At 51.1% G+C, this 20,100-nt stretch overlaps 1 protein-coding gene across 3 annotated transcripts in view; it reads right to left on the reverse strand.

Moving 5' to 3' along the window:
• The window catches only part of CAMTA1 (calmodulin binding transcription activator 1), a 211,768-nt gene that overhangs the window by 131,443 nt on the left and 60,225 nt on the right, over window positions 1-20,100 (reverse strand). For all 3 annotated transcript variants that reach the window (XM_054395140.1, XM_054395138.1, XM_054395139.1), the window contains exon 4: window positions 8,973-9,108. In XM_054395140.1, coding sequence (XP_054251115.1) covers window positions 8,973-9,108 — 136 coding nt within the window. The remainder of the gene's footprint in view (window positions 1-8,972; window positions 9,109-20,100) is intronic.

Genomic DNA, 20,100 nt, shown 5'->3' on the forward strand with positions numbered 1-20,100 from the left:
AGTTGTGTTACAGCTGCTGGAAGGACAAGGAGGTTATCAAGGAAAGCTTTTAGCAGCAGCTGAAGGGAACAGGGAAACATCAGTGGTCTTCTGGAAAGAGCAAGAAAAATGCTGCTTTACAACAGCTAAGGCAAGAGGAGAGCTGGCAGCCCAGAGCAGAAGCGATGTGGAGGCAGTGGTGTGGGAAGCAGGGAGCTGACCCACCTGTTATGGGACACCACAGCAGCATTCCATAAACATCCATTAAAATTCAGGTCCTGCACCTGAGCAGCTCTCCCAGGTCAGTTTTGTGCCTCTGGCCAAGGGGACAGAGGGGCCACGGCCTTGGCTCATCTCCTGGCCAACACCAAGGTCCCCAGCAGTGCTGACTCGGAGCTGTGCTCCTGCCAAAGGGCATCTGTCAGTGGCCTATGACCCTGAATGTTCTCTCTGGCACAGTGCCCACACCCAGGGCAGCTGGGCTTGTTTGTAGCAGCCACGCTGCTGTAAGAGCCCAACCTGTCACCTGGCCACCTGCACTGGGACTTGGCTCAACCACTTGGCCACACTTCCGTCCCCCCTCATTAGCAGTCAGGATGGACGTTCAGTGCCCTGGCCCTCTCCCAGCCTCAGGGGAAAAATAAAGGGAATAGAAAAGCTGCAGGTATGGGAAAGGTTCTCTTTGGCCTCCTGGGTTTAGGGTGGCTTCACTCCCAGGGCAGCACTCTTCCCAGAGATGAGTCACAGTCCCTGCAGTTGATGTTCTTCTGCCCATTGCTTTGCTTCCTGTCTCTACAAGGGGCTCACAGAGGCATTGGGCTGCTAAAAGCAGAATCAGCCTCCATGATCAGCAGTGCACCTCCCCTAACCATGGCACTGCCAGCCCTGCCAGGTGGAAGAGAGCCAGCTGCAGGCTCCTAGAAGACAAGGGACAAAGCCAGCGTAGCGACAAGCAAGGAATTCAATCAGTGCAAGCAGTTAGCCCCTCCAGCCACCACTCCTAAGCATGCAGCAGGTTCTCTGTCTTCTCCCAATTTAAATCATCAGCAGCATCTCTTTGAAAGAGAAAGGCTCAACGAGAAGACTCAGGCTGAGCTCAGGCAGCAGGAGGTGAAATTCTCCAAGGTGTGCTCTGCAGGTCAGAGGATCAGAGTCATTCCTCTTCACCCTGCAATCTCTGTTTGAACTAAGGTACCCTCCTGGTACAGGACACCAAGAACATTGCAGCCAACACTCCTCTCCTTGGGGCTTTGCCTCCTAAAGTGGACTTCCACCAATCATTACATTTTTTTTTATTACTTTGGTAATCTAACTTTAAAATCAGGAACCATCCCCAACCCACTTCAGATTTTGTTTCTTTAATGCAGACTTTGGCAATTTCAAAGTGTCTTCAGATGCGCACTGAGGAGATCCTTTGATATCTGAACAGTCTTCCAATGACAATCTCATGGGTTTAATCCCTCAGCCCAGTTGATCCTGCAGACTTTTTTCAGGAAATGATCCCTTTCCTCTCCTCAGTTTTCACACAAATACAGACAATATTTACAAATGTGCCACAGTGAACTTTATGTTCTTCCCTGCTTAGGGCAACTCTTGGTGACACAGATGGTTGGTACTGATTAGCCATTAAAGAGAAAGAAACTAAAGCTAACTTTTTTTTAAACACTAAGTGTTTTGCTTAATACTCAATTGGGGTTTTCCTCTATCACCAGGCACTGGACAGCCCTCACAGGCTATATAGAAAAAGAATCATTTTTGTGGATAGAAGTCAACAGCAAGTCAATAATTTTTGGCAGACAGCCTTCACTGTTCTGCTGGCACAGCGCATCCAGCTGCTGATGAACCTTAATGCTTCCCTGATATTGTTTTCTGCCATCAAAGGGAAGATCTAATCCATGCTGAAGGTCAGCCCTCATCCAAGGCTGCAATCAGCAACAGCATTCATAAAACCCACTGAAATCTGTAATCTTGTGCCACATGCCCTCTGGACTGCCACCCCAGCAGCCCCATATGTCCTCTACCCAGGACCCTGCTGGGCTGGAAGCATCCCTGCTTCTGTGCCGCTGATCCTGCACGAGGAGTAATTGATCCGCGGATCAAACCGGAGCATGTGGAGCTGCCAGCGCAGGCAGTTCGACCCCTACACACTTTATGAAGATGGACAAAGTCCTGACTGCTTCTACCTGCAGCCCACACCTCCAGCAGGGACCACAAGCTCCATCTGGAGCCACAGTCAGCAAAATCCAAGCTTTGTGTGGCACTGCCTTTAAAAGTCTAAGTGCACTACAACTTAAAAGGGTAAAAAGCATAATTAAACCCTAGCCTTCTTGCAATACCTTGGAGTCAGGCAAAAGGAACTTTTAATGAGTAATTTAGGTAATTAAAGAAGTCAAACCTACAGCATGGAAGAAGTGGTGTTGGTGAGTTACTGCTCGGTGCCACTTTGCTCCCCGCCCTGGCTGTGCTCCATGCAGCGTGTGGGGTGGCTGCAGCAGGGCTGGGGCTGTGCAGGAACCTGAGTCTGTAACTCCCACATCTATGAAGAGTGCTGGCTGACGGGTGCTGGAGCTCAGCCTGTGCTGCTTCTCAGCTGGACGTGCCAGTTACTGGCTGTATTCTAGCAAGAGAACTTTATAGCTTTCTGTCATGACAAATAACTGTTTGTAGCATAATGGAATTAATATTTACTCTGCAAGCTGTACAGACTGCTCAAATAAAGTTGCTATAAATAGAATCATCTCAGCTGCTGCTGGCTTTTTAAATGCTGGGAATTGACAAGACAACAGGCAAGGATCAGACCCCAGTGCCTCGAGCCATCAGCAAACCTTCGGATTTGGGGGCTGCAATCAAAACCCTTCCACATGCTCACACAGTTACTAGAGTTCAAAAAGCGTTCATTCACAAGTGGGATACTCTGTGGCTTGGGATCGTTCTCTGTCCACCCCAAGGATGGAGCTGGGGCAGGACCTTCCTGAGGACATCCTGATGCCATCCAGCACAGAAAGCAGCAGGGTGAAGCTGGAGGTGCAAAGCAGTGCCCGGGAGGAGGGGAAGGAGACTGAGGGTGCTCGGAGCCAAGGAGCATCCTCCTGGGAGTACAGGAGTGGCTATGCCCGAGAGCCTGGCAGCACCAGCGGCATTGGGGAAGGGAGTCTAACGGCCGGGCTGTGCTGTGTCCACCGGCAGCCCCCTCCCGCCGCGGTGCCAGCTGGGTCTCCTCCACAGCGGTCGCGCTGCTAATCCCCGGCAGCCACGCGATGGCAGCAGCAATGTGGGAACCCAGCGCGGGTGCAGGCAGCATCACAGCATCCGAGCCGCGAGGTGTTCTGCAGGCACGAAGCACCTGCGACGCGAAACCAACGTCCCGACACTTTTAAGGCATGCAGGGAGCAGGAAAAGAGTTTTCCCTCTGAACTACAACAGTTTGCTACATCCCTGCCACAGTGTCACTGGAGCTTTCTTGCTGCAGCGCTGACAACACAGCCTCTTCCCTGCGATTTTGATTCGAGTCAGAAAACAGCTCCTGTTCCACCTGATTCCCTGAGGTCTGGAGAACTAACTTGCCTTAACTTTGGCTATGGCCTTATCCTGCAAGGTGCTGCATGTCCCCCGGAAAATGCCAAACAACCTGGGTTTACGCCAGTGTCCACGAGAACATCAGGATTTGGCACAGCCTTATTCCTGTCAGCTCGATCCTGTCACCAGCCACTACCTCAGTTATGCCAGCAGGGCTCAATGTCTCCTCACTGACTATTTTTTGTCTCACCCTCTGCCACTCACCAATACAGCACCTGGGCACGGCTGCTGCATCCCACCTGGATCCCGGGGGGCTCCAGCTCCCTGGGCTTTGCTCAGCACTCTGTCATAGGAGCAGGTCCAGGTGCTTCCCAGGACTAACAGCTGCAACCCAGAAGGTGAGACTGGGACACTGGCATGCACCAGTTAAGCCGCAGGACCATCACCACCAGCCTGTGCCTGCTGCATCCAGCTGTGTAAGGGGAGCACACGGGATGAGGATGTAGCTGAGTCCCAGGGCAGGAGACACTCTGCTGACAGCAGTCCCAATCCATCCCTGTCTCTGCATCTCACTTCTTTCACTTGAATCTCACCTTTCAACCTACAAAAAGAGTGAGTAAATAATATCCTACAACACGCTGGCCACTGAAACATACCACATGGAGAGTACACCATGACTTGTTGCTTGGCCAGCTTGTGTCTGTGCCCCATGTCTTGAGGCAGCACCAGGCTTCGTGTGGGAGCTCCAGCACCTTCAAACTCCTGACACAAGCCTGCTGCAATTGTTTTCCCCCCCCCCCCGACACTTTGGGAAGCCATTTCCGTCTTTCCAACAGGAACGCAAATTAAAATGTTTAACATCTCTCTGACGCATACAAAATTAGCAGCAACAGAACAAACAAGATTTGCTTTCCTCCCCAACACACCATGAAATAAATAAACAACCCCGAGCCCACCAAGCCCTGGCGCCGAGGCAGGGAGGGAGGCTGCTCTCCAGCAGAAGCCCTGCGCTCTGTCACAGCCCACAATGCAATTACAAGATTGTAAGGCACACGCTGCTCCAGCAGCTGGATCCTCTGTGCAGTGCAGGGATCCCTGCAGCAAAGGAAAGCTCTGAATCCTGCCAGCAGAATCCTGGCTGCTCCCTTGCCGCACCCCGCTCAGAGAGCTCTGGGAGCCCTGATTGTGGTTCCAGGTTTCTGGAGTGGGGCTTTCCCTGCACAGGCAGCTGTGTGGTCAGGGCAGCAACTGTAGACCTCTGGCTCTGGCCCAAAAAGTGCTGACATTCATTTTGGTTTGCCGTAAACTGTCTTATCTGAATTGCAAAGAGCATGATGAAGCTCAGACCAGTAAGGTCGTTCCCAGCTCCAGTCCCCAGCACGTTCAGCTGAGACCACAGAGCCAGCAATTCAATCTCCATATGCTTTATTCTCAAAATATTTCATTTCTGGCCACCAATCTTTGGATCTCCTATTGGATTTTGGTTTTGTAAATGGATTTGCCCAGCGAGCTGGCAGCAAATGGATTTCATTTAGAGGTTTCTCTAAGCTGCAGCAGTCAACAGAGATGTCGGCGAGTGCCTGTGCTGCACAGGCTCGGAGGGACACAGCCCCTGGCTCCGGGGGGCAGGACCTGCCACGGCCCTGCTCTGCCTGCATACTGGTCCTAACCCTTTGTTTGGTGCAGATGAGTAAGTAATGTAAAAATACACAGCTGTTGAATTTTGGCTGGGGGGAAGAATGAGGCAGAGTGCCTGCCCCTGCTCTGCAGCTACATCAAGAGGAAGATGGAGAAGCTGGAGGAGTAACCATGCCCACATCAAGCTCCATGCTTTGAGGTGGGTGTCACTCATGCCTTCAGCCCCATCCAGCACATTCGGCCCCAACTCCTCCTCAGCAAGAAAGGAGAAAACTCATGGCACCTCCTCTTCCCCCAGTTTGCAGTGCAGTGGAAGCATCAATAACTCAGATCCAATCTGCTGGACACTGACAGCCACTAGCCCACAGAGATCCTTCTGGGACAGCTTACACAGAACTGCCTTCACCTGCTAAATGCAAACCCTTCAGCCTGTGGGCAGCCCTCTGGGTCACTTACTGAAAGCAAAACCATCCTGCTGGCAGCAGCTGTGCCCACTCAGGCTGTCCAGCCCATACTATACCCAGTTCAGCCCCCAGAACTAAAGACACCCCTGCAAAGTTCTGATGGTGATGTCCCAGGGCTTGTGCTGTAATTGATTGATCTAAAATTTCCATTCCTGTCCTGGAGGACTAATCTGCACTAGTGTTAGGGGACTGTTATGATATTAATTAAATACAAGTCCTGCATACCAAATGGATACTCTGTATCTCCATCCCCACCAGGGACTTTCCTCTCTATATAAGCCTTATATCAACTATCACATTTCTATTGTTGTTTCTTTTTCCTCAAGAAATCTCAGAGAATCCACTGCACAGCTGCAGAGAAGAGCAGAAGATACTCAAACACCTGAGCTCTGTGGCATTCACCTTGCCCCTCTACTCTCTCTGACCTGAAGTTAGTGGTGGCAGACTGAACAAAGGCTCAGGAAGGACCTTCCCTGATGAGTCAGGGCTGCTGCTGGTAGTCACCACTCAGCTCCCGCTGCACTCCAGCCCAGGAGCATCCCCATGGATGGATCCACTGAAGCCAGTGAGGTTTGCACTGGGCTCCTGCTAATGCTGGGGCAAAGTCCCATCACAGGTCACATTGCTCACAATCAGAGGGTCCACACGGGGCATGGCTTTGCTCCAAGCTTGAGAACCCTTCTCCAACAACTCTTCAGGCATTTTCAGTGCAGCATAAAGAACCAGAGAGCAAGAGGGAAATCACCATTAAGCTGTGAGCCCCTAAGAGCTTCAGCAACAGCTCAGCAGGCATGGAGGTGAGCCCTGGACAGGCCATGCAGAGAAGTGAAACGCAAGGCAAGGGCTGGGCAGTGCCAGGCCGGGATGATACCAAAGCTGTCCCAACACTCTCCTCACTATTATTTAACTATTTTAATTATATGAATTGATTAGAAACACATCGCCAGGGATCCTAATTAGTTAGAATTTTAGAAAGTATCACAGACTGGAGGTTTTTTATGTACAATCCTTTGTGGAATCCAAAGAGACGTATTAAGGGAAAGGCCAAATTAACTTCTCCTTCCTGGTTCATCCAGCAGTTTCTAACAGGGCTGTGCATGGAATTAGCCAAGGAACATCCAAACCCCTCTGCAGGGTGATGCTGATCAGGACAAGAGCGTGGGGCTTTCAGGCAGTCATTGTTTAACACCTGTGAAGTTAATTAGTTTATTCTCTCTATTCTTTATTTATTTAAATAAGGGTATTCCTATTTATATCACTTCATTATGTATGCCCTAAATCTGCTTTCGCTGCAGTGTCCATGCTCACCAGCCCTGCACTGATGGACACCAACAGCCCCAAGTACCTGGTATAAACTTTGTCTTTCAAAGTGCATTTCCTCCTTACCTCAGAGAGAGGCAGGAGCCATGGCACGATGACGCTCAGGAAGTGATTAATTATTAAACCTACTAACACAACTCCCTGCTCAGAACTGGCCACTCAGTAGTTTCCTGGGCCAAGACGTTTCTCCTCCTAGCTGCAGCCTCCCCAGCTCTGCCTGGATGCTATCAGTGCTCCTGGCTGGCGGCTCTGCAAGTACTTTTCCATCAGCGCAGCGATGATACCTATTTATCTTCTGGCTGCGAGAGTGGCTGCGCTGATCTGGCAGTGCCACAAGGCAGACAGTTATTTCATGCCCTGTTAAACCCTAATGTGGTTAACTACAGCATCACTCCAACTTTGAAAAAAGCCTTTATTGTTTTAAATCTGTTGCCTTTGTATCCCAGTAAAGAACACTTCTTCCTGTCAGGATGGCAGAAGCATCAGCTCATACCACCAGCCAGGCAGCAGCATGCTGTGCTAGGCAGGAATTAATTACAAAGATTAAAAACACCTAATTCTGCCCAAGCCAGCACTGGGAAGTCAGGAACGTGGACATTTTTGGTCACTGCCCAGAGGCGAGGCTGGTAGCAGCCACTCGGACGCTGCCCCCCCAGCTCTGGGAAGCCACAGCCACACTTTCAGCACCAGAGATGTTTCTAGAGCAGAGCCAACTCTTCACAGCCAGATTTACGTGGGCGTTCAATTTCAGACCCAAGTCTTCATTAACCTGCTCCTGTTGGTTCCTTTCCTTCTGTCTTTGCACACACAAATTGCAATGACTTGAGTCATGGGTTCCTTTGGGGAAAAAAAAAGCCACTTCTTTCCCACACTTAGATAATCAACTTGGATTTTGATAACCTTTGGTGCTACTTAACACAGATTTCTGGAGAAGTTGTGTTCCTCCAGTCTGGAGCCCCAGTGAAAACTGCCATCAACTGCTCAGAGCTGGCTCAGGGGCCAGGTTTGTGCTCAGTTATTGCTTTGTATTCTACAAGACCCAGGCTCTGAGCTGGGTCTGCTGGGCCCTGCAGTGAGGAGATGGAGGGACAGCATGGTGAGAGGGCACAAGGACGAGAGGGCACAAGGACCTTTTTGGAGATAAAATACCAGGGCTCAGGAAAGATGCAGGAATGAATAGCCCAAGCCTGGCACATCCAAATCACAATGTACTTTGAGAGTACTTAAGTGGTGAACGTGACCAGCCATGGGAGGAAGCCCTGAGAGCTGCATGCCCTCCACCTCCTGCCACAGCCCCTCTCAGGAAGACAAACACGCTGGGCAGTGCAAAGACACCAGGAAGGACAATGCCATGAAAAACATCTGCCAGGACAAGCCTTGGATGAGCTTGGGTGGCCTTGCTTAGCCCGAAGGCCAGTCTGAAAGTGACTGGACCTTGAGGTAAGGGTTAGGCTGTGCCCTCAATCACACCAGTCACTTCTGTCAGCAGTACCCAGTTATGCCCACCCAGGCAGGGGCAGCTCCTGCCTGCATGGATGAGCAGGGTCCCTGCAGGAATCAGCACAGCTCACATAGACACTAGCTGACAGCTCTACAAGTCACCTGCCCAAGGCAGAGCATTCCTTAGTGGCACAGCTGAGTGCCACAGTCACACAGCCCAACACCTCTGCTACTCTGGCCCCAAGGTCAGGAACAGACAGAGCCCTGTGGGCTCAGGAGCTGAGCCAGGCACCACTCCATAGCTGGACTTGACCACTGCCATTTAACAGCAGCTAAAGAAATGCTCCAACATCAGCAGTGATCACCATTGCAGTCAGAGCACCTCACCCAGCCTCAGAAGCAAGGGAGAAGAGCACAGGCAGATGGTGCAGCCACTCACATTTTGCTCACAGCAGTTATAAGGAACACAAGGAGATTTGGGGTGAAGAGGGAGGGGAAAGATGGAACTCAGCAAATATAAAAATTCTTCTGAACGTGCAGACAGCATCACAAGGAACATATCTGGGGAGCTTCCCAGCCTAGCCACCACCCACACCACCCCCTCCGTTATCCTACCTCCACTCCTTGGACTTTCAGCTTCATGTGATCCTCTCTGGTGGTTTTCCCATCTTTCCTTTTTTTCCAACAATATCCATCTTTCCTGTATTTCACCTTCTTCCTATTGTACAGGATCATAGAACCATTCTGTGGTCTGAAAACAAGAAACAGTTTTGGATTACACAAAGAGGAAACCTACCCAAGGAGAGTTTCTGAAGCAGAAAAAAGCCTTTCATTCACATCAGTCTTTGCATCGTTCCTTGTACCCCTCACTGTTCTGGGTGCAGGCAGCCAGAAGCAGAGCTGTACCTGGAACTGCTGCTGAACCTCTGACTATTCTCACACACCCAGTCAACACCAGCAGCCAAATCAAGTGGCTTCTGTTCATGTGACATGGGCCTGTAACTTCAGACCTGTGCCAAAGGTGCAACAGTGAGTGCCTGGCACCGCTGGGAAAGTATCCTCCTTCCCTCAGCACCCTCCTTCCCTTCCATATCTAGGTTTCAAGCAGCACAACACCATGAAACAAGCACAAGAAAAAGCTTTCCACCCTCTCCTTGTTTTCCCTTAGCAGAACAGTGCCTGTGGAGCCAGGCACCTTTGTCATGTTCATCGTGCAGTAGCAGGGCAGTAGGGTGGATGAAAAACTGTTAATTACAGAGGAACTCATCCCAGTGCTCCATTAAGTGCATAAAGTCACCTCACTGCTGAAGAAAACAAGCTCCTGATGGCTTCCTACCACCACAGCCAGCTGAACTTACTGAGACCAATGTGCACAGCCCCTTCCTCCACAGAAGCATCCCACCAGCAGTTCTGGGATCTGCTTCCAAACCCCAGCCTCCACCTCTCTGTGCTGTGTATATCTGGGGGTCCCTCAGGAGGATTCTCCAGAACACAACACAAATTCCATGGACAGGAAACTGCAAAAGGCCTCTTAGTACGAAACAGGCTTTCCTCATGTATGTTTGCAAGGTCACCACGCTTCCAGCTCTGTGCTTCTCAGCACAGTTTTACTAAAATAAGAATTATAATTTCTTGGGGGGGGTTGTTTGGTTTTGGGGGGTTTTGGGTTTTGTTTGTTTGTTTGTTTACACACACACCCTGCAATGTTCCCTGGGAGGAGAACGCCGAGCTCCGTGTTCCTTCTCCTCCTGCCACCCGTGCTGTAGCAGCCCAGACCCCGGGCTCGGAGAGGAGGCTCCTTCAGCACACCCCCTGCAGATCAACACGCAAGCGCCAGCCACGGGGCTGATCCGACGGCACCCTGCGGGCTACCTGCCTGTCAGGAGAAAAGAACGAGAGGAACTCCTCTCCTGCCCCCTGCCCCGGCATCCCACACGGAACAGTCGCTGGAAGGATCCAGGAGCCTCCTGATAGCACCAAGCTCCTCTCCTCCTGTAGCCGGTGCCTCGGGAGTGCAGAGCCGAGGACTGCTGGGCTGGCATCAGCCCCAGGCTGGTTTCTGCCATGAAAGCAGAGGAGGGGAGAGGGCGCTGAGAGCAGTTAGCGAGGTTGATACAAAAGGAAGCAGAATGGAGCAAAATCTCTGAAGGATCTGTGGAACAGCTGGCGGCTCGGACAAAATCGCATCGAACTGCTCCAGGGCTCCTGGAAAGCGCCCGGGTTTTAAAGATATCTTCATAGAATGAGAGGCAATTCAACCTGATCTCCATTGCTATTACGTTTCACTCTCTGCAAGGAAGAACGAGGAGGGAAAAATCTCCCGTGCTTATCTCCCTGGCACACAGCACAGCCAAGAGCAGCAAACTGATGGCTGCAGGTAGAGGCAGCAGATGATGTCTGACCGGGATTCCCAGGGCACTTGATGCATGCGACTCCATCCCAGATCTCCTCTGGAGGTCTTGCTGCCCAACCTGCCCTGATTTGGTTCGTACCTTTGCAGAAGAGAAGGAAGAAACCGTGTGCCCGAGCAGAGGTGGCCCGGGACAGGAGCTCCCTGCCGGCAGTCTGGGCAAGGTCGGCTCGGCCACAGAAAGCAACCACAGTGCTGTATGCTGAGCTCCACCTGGAGCCACGGCAATAACAAGGACTGGAACATTAACTGCAATTTGCTTGATTTGATTAGCTGCAACTGTGCAGCTACACTGGGCTCTTTTCATTAATGCAGCACTAAATGGGAAATAATAAAATAGTGTACCACAGTGAAGCTGAAAGCAGAAGAGGCAGAGTGATCCAAGCCATCAAGGAGCCTGTTTGTGCCAGCAGCGCGAGGTGCTGGGGCTGCTGGGTGGTCAGGGCACCCCACAGAGCCTGGGCACCATGTGTGTCCCCCATCCTCTTCTGATGTGGGTGGCCACAACCCAGGTCTGCCAGTTCTGCATCACTGTGACAAACCCAGACCCACGGTAGCAGGGTCTCACAGCAGGCCCCCTTACCCCTATCTGCTCCACACCAGGCTCCTGTACTTGCTCACTCCAGACCACTCCCCAAGGAACAGAGGAATGGGACCAGGAGCAGGTGAAGGGAGCATGAGCCCAGCTGGGCAGGAGCTGGGGACACCAACAAGCAAAACCTTCACCATCGCCACTGCTGCTGCCGCACCCCATCCTCAAGCTCACGGCACTTCCCACACCTCCACAAGGCTGAGAATGATGGTGGGGACCTGCCCTCATGTCCAGCAGCCTGGCACATGCCCTGTGTGTCCCCTGAAGCCACGCAGCAGCCTGCAGACCCAAACGGTGTGCAACAAAGCTCCAGCTTCCAATTTCCTCTCTGCTGTGCGCCTGTGGCATTTAAGAGCTCCCTGATCTCTCTTTGGGATTCTTGTCTGTGGCCTGGGGAAAGGAGGGGCAAGGACGGGAAGAGGAATTGCAGAGCAGAAGCCTTTTGTCTCCAGTACTGATGGGACTGGAGACACTCCCTCCCTCTCCCTGTTATTTACCACGATGGCTCTCGCATAAATTGCCACAACAGCACAAGAGCTATTTTTGCCCAGATTGTTCCTGCTGCAGCTGGGAAGGGAACACTGAATCCCATTTCTGGACTTATTTTCAAAGCAAACAGTCATACCCTACAGCGGAGGTGTCTTGGGACCTGCTGTTGCTGGATGCTACCCATGGCTCCTGAGGATGCTCACCCCTAGTTCAGGACCATCCAGCCCCCCGGAGGCACTGGAATTTCTCTCAGTATCACAGGCAGTGGTGGTAATGGAGTACTCATGCCAACAGGGAACACCAGGGATTGCCAGGGAAGATTTAATGGAGTGCTTCTGCTGGCAGACAACACTGGGAATTTCCAGGGAGGATCCTCCAGACATCATCTGAGATTTGGCACAACTCAGGTACACACACCCCCACACCCCTCCCTGTCCCATTCTGAGGGGTTTGTTTCTTCTGCATAAAATCCTTTACTTGGGTAATGGGAATCCAAAGGGAGCTGCCTTGTGATGGGCACAACCAGAAGGAAAACAAGATCAGGATGCTCCACATCCACCTCTCCATCGTGCCCACAAATTAAAATCCCTTTGGCCTAAAGGACTGAGACGTTCCCCTAACCACATCAGTACAAGGTTAATGAGGCTGCTCAGCTGTCACATCAGGATTTGCTAAATGTCAGGCACAGCCTTTAATGAAAACTCCGGTTTGCTGCCTAGGGAGCTTGGGGTGCCAAAAGGGAATTGCAAAGATCGCAAAGCCAAAAGCGACTCTCTTTTCCCAGGACAATGGAGTAAGATCAGTCAGAACCCTTCCTTGAGAAGGGTCATGGCTCTAGAATTAATTTTTCATTTTAGATCTTATATTTACTTCCACTTGCAGCCAAGGCAAGGTTTTAAAGCAGCTTCATGAAAAAAGAAACACAAAACAGGCTGTGAAGCTGTTCCCAGGGCCCTGCCAAAGCCAGTGGCACCAGAAGGCCAGAAAGTGCCCATGACCTGCACAGCAGCGAGCCCAGCAGGCCAGAAAGTGCCCATGACCTGCACAGCAGTGAGCCCAGCAAGGGAAGGCTCTCAGAACAGCTGGGGAATCCTCTCCAGCTGATCCCAACACAGCAGCAGCTGCCTCTAGCTCAGTGCTGCCCATGTGCACTGTTCTTGGGGGGCACCATGGCTGGCACCATAGAGCAAAAGGCATCACACCCCAGACCCTTACCCAGCGCAGAGGTGTGACCCCTCCCCCCAAACACCCCCTGCCACGCAGTGCCCTGAGGAAGGGCTCCTGCTCTACTCCTGATGGGGTCATTTTTCATCTGTGTAGCTGTGAGCTTTGTTCTCTGGCTATGAAGTTATCATGGAGTCAAGGGACAGCAAGAGATCTTCCATCTTCTCAATCTACAGATGATAACAATGAGAAATTAACTTCCCCATCCCAGAGGAGGGACCTGCTGAGGCAGAAACTGGGAAAGCTGGAGCCTTGGAGAAAGCACTGGGAAGAGAGACACAGCCTTGCAATGAATCATTGCCCTTGCCTCACAGGGAGCACACAGAGGATGAAGTCCTAGATTCTGTTTTCATCACAAGAACCTTACACCTCCTCCTCCCATGGCTGTGAGTCAAGCCAGCAACAAGCACAAGGAAACCCTTCCCCGAGGAACTCCTTTGCTGGAAACCAAAGCCAGGTAAAGGCCAGCACCTCCCACCCAAGCTGACACCTCACCCTGCAGCATTCAGGGCCAGCACTGCTTTACCCTGCAGAGGTGTGCTCCACCTGGTGCCATCAAACACTCAGGAGATGGATTTCAAGTAACCATCCACTAATTCCTCCTTTTTTCTGCACCGTGGGAAGGTTTAAAGCCCTGGTGTGGCAGCTCTGGCTCACAGGGCAAGGAGAGACACTCAGGGACTGTCAGTCAGGATTGCTCCTGACCGATGGTGAGCTTTCAGGAATTCCTCATCTCTCATTTCTTGTTTCACCAGGAGAAAATCTGATGGCAGAAGTTATTTTTCCCCTGAGAAATGCTGCTCTCCAAGTCTTCATTTACTCTGACATTTCCCCTCTGCTGCACCAACAACTCATCAGAAGATTACAGACCGAGTAGAAAACCAAAGAGTAACCTCAAGCAGCCCCACACCAGGGTGTCTGTGCCTCAGACCAAACCTGTCCTGGGCCAAGCAGACACCACAACACTTGGTGCCAGTTTAGAGGTCACTGAGAATAGCTGGCACTAAGGAAGTGGTCATCCAGAGGTGACTACAGTGCCTCTGTCAGAGGGCAGCATCCCAGTCACAAACCTGGAGGATGCTGGAACAGCTCTGCTCCACACATGGAGGAGCTTAAAATAATATTTACACAGACAAATGCTCTCAGGCTTTAGGGAACTTGTCCATCCCAGATGCATCCCTGGCAGATCACACAGGAATTGGTTTTACAAACCCTTTTTTCCCCCCTCTCCTCCTGAACAAACCTTTGGCTGTTACCCTCAGGCAGTGACATGCACCAGCCCTGGAAGAAAGGAAGCCCCAGCAAACGTTCAGCTTCCCTCATGGGACCACAAAGCAAAGCCCCTCAACAAGAATGTCATAAAGCTGTTCAGGCTTCACCAGGTCTGCTGAGGACCCAGCAATGTGTCCCTACAGAGAAAGGCCACTGCCTTTCAAGTCCCCATTGCCCTCACTCCTAGCTGAGACTACTCCTGCGGCAGCCACAGGAATTCCAGATTGTATGTTTGAAATCTCCCTGCTCTTGGAGCTCTGCAGAGATGAAATACAGACTTCAGAAGCTGTCTTATCCAAGCAGGAAGAGATATAAATCACAAGAACAAGTCAATGCTCTGGATTTTTGTGTCTAGAATTAAATGTCATTTGTGTTTCAGATGAATGTGAATTCATTTTACACCTACAATATTTCAGATGATGAAGTCTAAAACACCAGACTTCGCAATTTTATCCAGAGCTGCAGCGAAGGCAATGGCTAATCCCATCAAGGGGACATTAATTGGTGTCCAGATCCTCATTTTCATAGCAGCAGTAGGCCACAGGTTTGAATTCCAAACAGAGCCCTTGGTCCCAATGAATTTGGATGCTGGTGGGCACTGCCTGGGTACAGGCACCCCCAGGACAGCTCCTTTGGGGTAACGCAGCACCAAAGAGTTCTTTGGCCAATTGACAAAGAAAAGCTAAACAAAATCCTTCTTCTTCTGGGGGCAGAGGACAGCAAGGAAACCCACAACAAAACCCTGCTGAGGTCCCCAAAGCAGAAATTCCCATTTGTAGAGGCACTGATCACAAATTCACCTGCAAGGGAAATCATCCACAAGCAGAGGTGCAGCCAGGGGACAGCTGCTGGTGTGCTCTGGACACTGGAGAAACAACCCTGCCTGCAGCATCCCTCTGATGCACCTCCAGCCAAGGCCACACTTGGCGACTTGGGTGGGCTTCCAACACAATCAGACCGGGCAAACTCTTCCCTCTTCCCAGCAGGGCAGCAAATCAAAGCTTGGCTCAGCACCTCTCCAGAGGGTCACCAAGCAGGAACATCCTCCTGCAAAGTGTCCCCAAGGCTGCACCTTTAGTTCCAGCAGCTAACAGCAGCATTCCCAACATTCGTGCTCAGCACAGGATCATTCAGGTGTTGATGGCTCTGAGCTCTGTAGCAGGAGCACTAGGTAGGAACTGATCTGAACACCGAGCCATTGAAGGCTCCCGGTAACCACCCAGGACCAAAGCTCCAGGGAATATTACAGTTGTCATTAGGTGAGATGCACAGGGAACACACAGAAGTCTTTTGACAAATCATTTCTTGATATAATGACATGCTACAGACCTAAATCTTAGCAGCAGGCATGAAACAAGGCAGTCAAACTAGTTTTGTTCATTTAAATATGATTTTTAAAGAACTGGCATTTGTCTCTAGTGCTCAAAGATCTTCATCAATTTCTTTAGCCTTCATTTATTTCTCTTCCCTGCTCCCACGGGGATGCCCTTTGATTTATTGGGAATTAGTTCTTACAACTCATGAATGTTTTAAACTGTTTTGAGACGAACCACGCCGGGATTTGCCGGCGCGCCGCGGGCAGCCCCACACCTTCCCAGCGCGCGCCCCGCCGTTTGCCTGCAGCCGCTGGTCCTGCCAGAAGCGGCTCCTTTCGGCACGGCACGCGGCACCAGCTCTCTTCCAACTCTCCCTGCGATGGCCTGGCTCTGCCGCGGCTCTCCCAGAGGCAGCTTTGAGCCCTACAGCGAGGTCCCTCTGCAGCGCCCCGGCGACACCCGCAAAGGCGGCGGCAGGGGAGACAAATTCCGTGCGCTGAAGTCACTTCCCGTTCATTTCCCCTGCTCTCAGTAGCCCCCGGGGCTCAAAGCCAACTCTGTTTTCCCCAGCTGTGCCAAAGTGGGGCCGTACCTCGGATTTGCTCCAAACGCCATATTCCAGGGGATGTGCCAGCATGCCACCAGTGCCTGTTAGCCTCGGCTCTGCCTGGCACTGCCCTGGGATTTGCCGAATCAGGGAAGCCTCGAAGGGGATGGGGGCAGAGGAACTCGGAGCCACAGCCAGAAATGCTGAGAGGAAATAAGTTTTCTGGTTCTCCCTTGGCTGGCAGAACCAAGCTTGGCTCTCAGCTTGAGACACTGTATTAAAAATTTGTAAACATTTGAAAACTGAACAAAACTCCTTAATTATAAATGTTAATTGGGAACCACTTCAACCAGAAACTGCAGTTTGACAGTCGATGAACTTCCAAGGGCTGGCAGGCTGGCACCAGCAGACCTCAGCATCCTGCAGGCATCCACGGAGAGCTCGCTGGGAAAAGGCAGACACCCCCTGCCCCCAGGATCCAAGGGGAGGCACAAGTGGTGGCACCACCCAAGCCTGAACGTCACCTGCGGCACAGGAGCCTCAACAGCCACTAACTATACGAGGCATGTGCTTGGGCACTCCACAGCAGCCTGCCTTAAGCCCCTCCTCTCTTTCAAATCAACCTCAGGAATATCATCTATTTATTTCTATCAGTTCATCCCCATCAATTAATGATGACAAAGCAATTAACTAGAATGGCAGGCAGTAAAAAATAACCACATAATGCCTTCCTTAGAGGAAATCCATTCTGTAATCCTAATCGGTCTTCATTAATACAAAGCATTCCAGTAAAAGGCAGTAATCTGGTTATGCTCTGTGAAAGATGAAGATCTGCAGAGCAATTTTTCAGAGTTAAGGCTGAAGTATTTTGAGCAAATGGAAAGAAAACAGTTTGCATTTTTTCAGCAAACCTTCACAGAGCCCAAGAGTGCCAGAACCTAACGGACCAGGGCCAAGCAGATTGTGCCACATCCCCAAAGAGGCATCAGACTGTCCCCTGGCACACAGGATGCAAGGCAGCCACCTAACCATCTCCCCTCCCTGTGCTCTTTGTTCTCTGCACCAAGGACAGGGTAGCATTGTTGTTCTCCAGCCACTGCTGTGTGAAAACACCAATGCCAGCACCACGAAGGCAAATCTCAAGCTGCTAACTACAGCAACTACCCTAACAATCAGTTTTGGGGCTATAAAAGCATTCAAATCAGCACTTCCCAATCTGATTCAGGTGAGGAGGTGATGCATTGCTGGTTCTCATCTCCAGCTCTGCCTCACAGGTGACTCAGGGCCACAGCAGCAGGAAGTGACCTGCCACTGACTCCTTTCCTGCACCAGCAGCCTGAGGAGCTGAGCAGGTTCCTGGTGCACAGAAAAGGGAGGATTTCCTCACTCCAGTGCTTCATGCGATGTACTTTGACAACACTAATCTAATCTACCAATTTTCTACAGCAAAGGCCAAATTACTAGAAAAATTACATGAAAAGCTCACACAAACCCACCTCAGGACAGCTTCAGATGGAAACATTTCCCAATTTTAAGCCTTATTCGCTGTCAAACTTCTTAAGAAGTTATAGATAAGAGGGAATCAAGCCCAAATATAGAAACTCCTGCAAAGCACACTAACAAACGCCAAGGTAGTCACCACTTCTCCACCCAAAGCTGCCAAGCGTTCTCAGCTTAAAATTTATAATGAAGCAGCTTAAAGAGCCCCAAACTCCTCCAGGAAGGTGCTCCCCACACAAGCTCCATTATTGCCTGACTCTGATGCTTATCTCTCCTTGCACCCTCTCAGCTCTTCCTGCTCTGGCATTTAATTACATTGCAGTATTTTTAGTTGAGAGATGAAATTACACATTTTCAGATTCACTTAGCCTGAACTAACTTTTGATAACAGCAAATCCTTTTCCTATCATGCTCTAATTTGAGACCATCCCTGTGAGCATGAATCCCTCTTTTCAGCCTCGTGTCACCCCACAGCACAATCACACCTGCCAGATCCCAGCCCAGCACTGGGCTCCCAGGGTCTGTCCAGTTTCCTCTCCTGTTTTGCTCTTTCCTCTGCTGTTTTCTGAGCCCAGGTCAAAGGTGAGGTCAAGCAGTGACTGTTCCCTACAAGGTGCCACCAGAAATTCCCACAGGTTCATGACTCCAGCCTGTTCCAGGGTTCCCACACCATTTTCAATCCACCCATGGAAACCAGAGCTCTTCTCTCACCTGCCTCCCACAAGCTGTTATCTGACACAACCTCAAATCCTCAGTGTATTTAAAATCTGCTTCCCCAATGTGCTGAGCCCAGAGCCTCCAGCTAATTACTATAACTGAGTTAAGAGCTGTAATTGTGCAGGGCAAGATCTTCACTCTCTGAGCCTTGACCAAACTATGATTAATGTCAGAGAGAAGCTGAGATGAACATCAGCTCCCACATCACCCACACTGAAGGCAAAAAAGCAGCCCTGCTTCCTCCCTTTCTGGTACACATCACCAAGGGTGCACCAACATCCCTGCAGGGCAGCAGCTGGCAGATGCCCACCCCAGCACATCCACGTCACTGCTGCGAGGCTCTGCCTGCTCCTCAGCTCCTTTGGAGGGTTTAGTCACTGAGAAAACTCGAAGAATCTCCAAGGTTAAGATCACAACTGTCACTGTGACACCTCCCCACCCCCCCTTCCCTGTGCCACCAAAAGCTGGCTGAGGGATGCTGTATGTGCTGCTTTGGTCCTTGGACCCACAAACCAAGCACACATCAGGGAAGGCTCAGAAAGGACCAATAAGCTGCTGGACCCCCAGGGCAGGGTGAGCACCGGGTCCCTGTTTCCCCAGGGGAACCACAGGAGAGTACAGCTCCTCTTCCCACCACAAGATGGAGAATAGAAGGCTTCAGGCAAGATGCCAAACCTTAGGCTTTCCTCCTATCTCTGCCCATTTCTGCTGACATTCAAAGCATTGCCTTCACATATCCCCTGTGTTTTACAATAGAGCTTAAAACACTGCAGCCACTTCCCCTGTGAAGAGAAGGCTCTCTGGCACCTGCACCATCCCTCAACCTCTCCACTGGTGTGAGATGAAGCAGAGACCAAACCAAAGGGCTCAACACCACATGTGTATTAGAACCCTCTGTGCCTTGCTGGAAGAGGAGCTGAGGAAAGCTGTCAGAACCATGCAGCACCTCGCAGGCAGCAGGAAGATGGAACAAGCTCTGATGTTATTAATCTCATTAAAATTTGGTGAAGTACCCAGCAAGGGGACCAGCCTTATTTATCTTCATTTAGTTCATCATTTACATGTGTAAAATAAACACAGAACTAATGCTATGGGCACAACTGGCTCTTGCTGGTAGCAGCAGCCACACATGCTCTAATGGGGAAGCTGTTGCCTGCTGGAAGAGAAGCTGGATGATGCCAGCTGATCCCAAGGGATCCACTGGTACCTATTCTCTAAACTCTTGCTGATCGACATCCTGCCATGGGCCTGCCTCAGCATGGGGCTTGGTCTGTGGAGATAGCTGTCAGCAGCCTGCAGCACCCCAAGGCTCAGGTGTAGCAGTCCCCAGCTCCATCACATGCACCAGCCCTGGGTGTTTGATCACAAGAAGCCACAAACACCTCTGCAGCCACCCATGGCCTGCTTGGTGCATGCTGCAGCACCCAGCTGCTAGCTCGCCCTCCTGGCAGGATGTTTCCAACACCAGCCTGACCAGGGCTCAATGCCCACCGCTCTGTTTTGAAAACACAGCCCCGGATCAGTTTGCATCCCCCAGCCGCTCCGTGACGCCCAGCTGCTCAGAACCCCCTCCCAGCTCCAGGTCTCTGGCACCACCTTGCCTGCACTCAGATGTGCAGCTGCAGTCACACTGCATTTGCACAAACTTTACACCATCCTCAGCTGGAGAGTGAAGC

This window comes from Indicator indicator, chromosome 32 (assembly GCF_027791375.1).
Source record: "Indicator indicator isolate 239-I01 chromosome 32, UM_Iind_1.1, whole genome shotgun sequence".
NCBI classification, from domain to species: Eukaryota; Metazoa; Chordata; class Aves; order Piciformes; family Indicatoridae; genus Indicator; species Indicator indicator.